Here is a 5,440-nt window from a genome sequence, read left to right on the forward strand (position 1 = left end):
TGGAAGCCGCCTTTTCATTGGTTATCAATGAATGAAAAGTTGCATTCGGGTTGCATTACTCGATTATGGGTTGCATGCATAGATATGGTTGCAATATACGGGTATTACTGTCTTGTCTATATCTATGTACCAATACAAATATTGTAGGTGCTATTTGATTACAATGTTTATGTTTTTTTCCCGTTTTTTTCATTACTAATTACATTATTTATGTATGTAGCACATATTAATAACGGCTTTATGATGAATTGAACATGCGGTGGACCCTATTGTAAACAAGTGTAATGCTTTATGGTGTCGTCCACAGTTGACAGTCTTGTATTGAGTTGTGCTTGAAATGTACTGTAAGTGTAATTCTCCAAAACTGTTAATACATTATTCAATCAATCAATCAATCAATCAAGCTAATTTTGAACTCACGTTACGCGCTTACGAGAGCTACATTGCGGGCGGAACTAACAATGCCCAAGCCTAAAAGCTAGTCGGGAGGATTATTTGAAACACCGGAACCCAGCCGGAACCGCGCTTTCGTAGGAGAGCACCGTCTTTTCTACTCATTATCAAGGGAAACATGCCGAAGTAAGTACAAACATTGTTTTATGGTCGATCGACCTAACTTCCCCGGCGTCACACACTAGATTCCGTTTTTCGTGTACTTTACTACTACTACCTAATTGCTAAATGTAATAAAATAGTTATAGCTATGTTATTAGCCGAGCGTTTTGGTTATTGGTTTGGATCCGTCTATTTGCTGGGATAGAATTGAATGGATATCTCACGTTAGCTGCATACATACATCCCCCATTTCTGTTGAATTAAATTTCTTTGGAGCCCTCTACTTTAAGAAGTTTTTCCTATTGGTCAAACTTGTCCTCGTACTTTTTGATTGCTACGTTTGTTTGTTTTTTCGACCACAGATGTTAATGTGTTTTAGAAATTTAGATAACATGTTGCCAAGGTTCATTGTTTACTACAGAGCTACAGAATGATCGTAGGGAGAGGGCACATATGGGGCTAATTGTTTACCTTGTATCCTAGTCTCTAGAGGCCATACACGGTCCACGGTAGCCCTGTCGGGACCCTCGGTTACCTTTTCAAAATTCAGAAAAGGTAACTGAGGGTTCCGAAAGGGGTTAGGTCCACTGTCTCTGCAACTATGTATGTGATCACTGATTTGTACCTTGCTTTTCTTCACTATAGTTCAATAAACATTTGTAAATCGCTCTGGATTAAAGTGTCTGTTTAGATGCATAGATTATAAGGCTGTGGCGAGAATAACGTCAAAATGTCAACAAAGAAGCAAAAATAAATATAGCCCTTGTTTACTCGTGTGCATGTTGATGTTATTGTTATGTCTTCATTCAAAAAGGTATCTGATTCTGAGCACATGCCTGTGATATCTATCTACATTTCTAGCAGCAGTCGATCTAGCTTCTTGGCTGAATTCTAGGCTTGGATCAAGGCTAATCATATAGATGTATTTGATCAAGCCTGACTCTTATAGATAAAAATAGATAAAATACATTTATGATAGTCTTCCAAGGCTAGCTCAAATCTAAACACCATAGCTCCACATACCACAAAATACGTACTGTAATCAAGTATTTAAAATAAATCAATGTGTTTGTGGTACCCTCAATGTGTAACCTGTCTGTCTTAAACCTTGAATATTTCCACAGATTTTATTGTGACTACTGTGACACCTACCTTACACATGATTCGGTAAGATTTATTTTATTTACATTTTCACACATGATTCATACAATAAAATAGGTGGCATAGAATAGGACAGGTCATATTATATACATTATATTTTGATTTCATTCTTATTCCGTCTCTTTTCTAGCCATCGGTAAGGAAGACCCACTGCAGTGGTCGAAAACATAAAGAAAATGTGAAAGACTACTATCAGAAATGGATGGAAGAGCAGGCCCAGAGCCTCATTGATAAAACAAGTAAGAAAAATATGCCACGGTTGATTTTCCAATAGTCTCATTGTCTACATGTAAACGCCAAGTTCCTTGAAGATGCTAGAAAACAAACTGACTGTGGTTCAGTATATTTCCATGATCAACCTGTATTTGTATTCAGGGTTATTTGCTTTTTGGTCATTATTTAGTAGGGTACAACTTCCCTTTGACTCCGCATTCATCTAATGTGTGGCTCTCCACACACTAAAACAAAAGTTGTAAAATATTTGAGCAACTCCTCATGTTTATTTGCACTGTGGTACCTCCCTATTATTCATTGGGTTTCGACATTAAAACAGTCAGCGTTGATTGTGATTGTTTTATCCAACAGTGTGAATGGTTGTTCTTGATCTACTCATTATCTGACTGGTTTGACTGGTCCATCAAAATAAATGCATGGTTGCCCACATTTGTGCTATGCAGTAGATTACACTACTGGTATACTTCAGTTCTTATACAGTTAGAATAGATAATCATACGGGTGACCCCAGGCTAGTATTGATGATCAACAGAGCTGCCGTCACTTGGGTCTATTCTTACAGATATCTTGGTGTGCACACTGACAATGTACTCAGCTGGAAATGTTGACCGTCTCTAACCCATTCTGGGTGGGAACCCCTTTTGCTGTTCTAACCCCTCACCAGCAACGGCAACTGTACTTTTTACACAGACTTGGAGAAGTGTATGTTTTAGAGATGTTCATGTATTGATATTAACTCAGGCACACTACTAGAGAGCAGAGATTTACAGTATGGTACGTTACACTGACAGTGCAGCTGAAGACACAAATCAGCCGTCTGGTACAGACTGGGCTGACATTTTTGGGGGTCAAAAGACAAGACAATTTATGAGCAGTCTATCCTCGCTCAGACGGGCACAAATTATGGTCTGACCCAACCCACACTCTTCACACAGAGTTCCAGCTTTCACCTTATGGCAGAAGTAATTTGGTCCACAAGTGCTAGCTGAATCATTAAGATAAATTACTGCCTATGTCCATTAAGCACTTCAACACCAATATTTAATGTACTGTATTTCATATTGGTGTTGAGAGCTTAATACAGGTTTCCCTGGAAATATTTTGAAATGAGAAACTGTTGTCCAGGCCTGGAAAAGGTTTTGAATGAATCAAGTGTTTAAGAAAATGTTTGGATAATGGATGTAAACATTGTTTTTGTCTATTGATATTGTTCATGTATTTAGATGAATACGTCTTCTGATGTTTTTTCTTTTGTGTGGAATTATTTTCCCTATTAATGCTTTCCTTTTACTTAACTCCACAGCGGCAGCTTTCCAGCAGGGAAAGATTCCTCCCACACCGTTCCCTGGTGCCCCTCCCCCAGGTGAGTCTTTGCTCCCACACCTTTCGCTGGTGTCTTCTAGTGTGTGTGTGTGTGTGTGTGTGTGTGTATGCTGAAAAGTCTGTGTCTCCCCTTTAATCAATTTTAAAAGTTTGTTTCAATACGTAATTTCTCCAAAATGAACTTTGACCCACAGGTGCTCCTCCACGTCCAGGAATGCTCCCAACACCCCCGATGGGAGGTCCTCCTATGATGCCCATGATGGGACCGCCACCTCATGGCATGATGCCTGGTGGCCCAGGTCAGATACAGCTTGCTCATGGAATGATGCCTGGAGGACCAGGTCAGATACAGCTTTTTTGGATTTGACACGAAGGAAATACATTAGTTGATTTCTGCTAGATGGTTCCTTTACCCATTTTGGGCAGGAACCCCTTTTGGTGTTTTAAGCATTGTTATACTTTAGCTATTGAAAAATGACAGATCTACAAGCTCATAGTGCGGCACAGAGTGCCGCGCTTTTCTCGTAGCGTGGCACCGAGTGAAAATGTAGTGCGAATATATATTCTTTCAGTGTGAAAATCTTTGCTTCTGGGGTGTCCCTGGAACATATTTTCAGATGGGTGTCCGTGGCCAATTACATATAATCGTGGGGGTCCATGACATGAAAATGTTTGAGCAGAGCACCACTGACATAGAAACTTTTTTTTCCAGAAAACTGTCAAGATTTAGAAGACATTTGTAGAAGGGGCGGGGGGGCTTGTGTACTTTCGGCTTAGTTATTTATTTACCATACATGCCATAATAATGATATGTTTTACCTAAAGAACACTTTGTATTTCTCCTTCATCAATCATCCAGGTATGAGGCCGCCAATGGGAGGCCACATGCCTATGATGCCAGGGCCCCCAATGGGAGGCCACATGATGCGCCCTCCCAGACCTATGATGATGCCAATCAGGCCTGGCATGATGCGACCCGACAGATAAAATCCAACCGCTTTCTTTGGATGCCATGAACAGTAATTGCCTCTGGAGGACATCTGCTGTCACCATAACAAGAAATCGTTTTTTCGGAAGGGTTGAAATGTCAGATTTTCAAACTTTGATGCACAGTCATTGATGTACGTATGCCATCATTGTTTGTCAACTGTTTCTGTATTTATTTCACGGAGTCATTTTCAGAACCCTTTCATACAGTCAGATTTTTGTATTTTTATTTCCAAATTGAGACATTGTTTTTAGACATACTGTTCAATGTGAAAAGAACAAGCATGTTTTTATTTGACAATATTCTGTAAGTATGTTTGCTTATTTGTTGTAGGTCTACCACGTTTTTGTTTTACAAATCTTTTTTGAGAAATAAACTGAGTGAACTCAGACTTATGCGTCTCATGCAAATTATGATGTAAGACATTAGAAAAGCAGAATGAAAACGAGTAAATACAATTCCCTCTTCATCACCAAGACCAAGAATGGCCTCTTGGATGTGCGGTAGAAATTTAGTATGCCGGACACATGGGTTTGAATCACAAAATGTGCTTGACAATTGGATGCAAACATCAGTCATCTGTGAGACGGCACATTTTTTGTTATTCTCTGATACAGAAGGTTTAGGGGTTTAACCATTTTTACTGATTTCAAGCCCAATCAGAATAAAAATGTTTAATTTGAATGACTCAAATCAGAATAAGTCAAATGATTCTGATTCTGTTTGAAGGGGTAGTATGTTTTATAACCTGTGTAATGGATGACAAGTTGTCACAACACTTAAAAAGAACTAACCCAGAGCGGCACTGCGCACACAGATTTTCTTTTAAATATTTTATAGGCAATCACAACCACCCTTTCAATGCTGCTGCATTTCATCAGTCAAAACATTTAATAATTGCAGGAGTAGTATATTCTCATAAAATAGTTACTGTGTTGTGTGGTGGCAAGCAATTGATGCAGTTCCATACTTTTAATGGGAATCAATCAGATTGATTTCATTCTGAATTAAAATACTTATTAGGCCTGGAAGGCTTAAGTCTTATTAACTCATGAGATATTTAAATGGAACATATTTTACTGGCGTAAACATTCATAAGAGGAAACATTTATTTGAAACTGATTGAACAGCTTTATCATCCCCATTGTTGATTCTTTTTTGGTGACGTGACGACTACAT

At 38.8% G+C, this 5,440-nt stretch overlaps 1 protein-coding gene across 2 annotated transcripts; it reads left to right on the forward strand.

Annotated features, from left to right (window-relative positions):
- Window positions 1-489: 489 nt before the first annotated feature.
- On the forward strand, window positions 490-4,652 carry snrpc (small nuclear ribonucleoprotein polypeptide C). Of its 2 annotated transcripts, none has more exons than XM_080781048.1 (6): window positions 490-579; window positions 1,680-1,722; window positions 1,847-1,955; window positions 3,254-3,313; window positions 3,468-3,614; window positions 4,133-4,652. In XM_080781048.1, exons 1-6 carry the CDS (start codon window positions 572-574, stop codon window positions 4,258-4,260), a joined length of 495 nt encoding a protein of 164 aa, XP_080637174.1. In that variant the 5' UTR covers window positions 490-571; the 3' UTR covers window positions 4,261-4,652. The 2 variants fall into 2 exon arrangements, with proteins under 2 accessions (XP_080637174.1, XP_080637175.1); XM_080781049.1 differs by having other exon boundaries at window positions 3,468-3,572.
- The last annotated feature ends 788 nt before the right edge of the window (window positions 4,653-5,440 follow it).

Source organism: Protomyctophum bolini (genome assembly GCF_963924005.1).
Source record: "Protomyctophum bolini genome assembly, chromosome: 2".
Lineage (NCBI taxonomy): Eukaryota > Metazoa > Chordata > Actinopteri > Myctophiformes > Myctophidae > Protomyctophum > Protomyctophum bolini.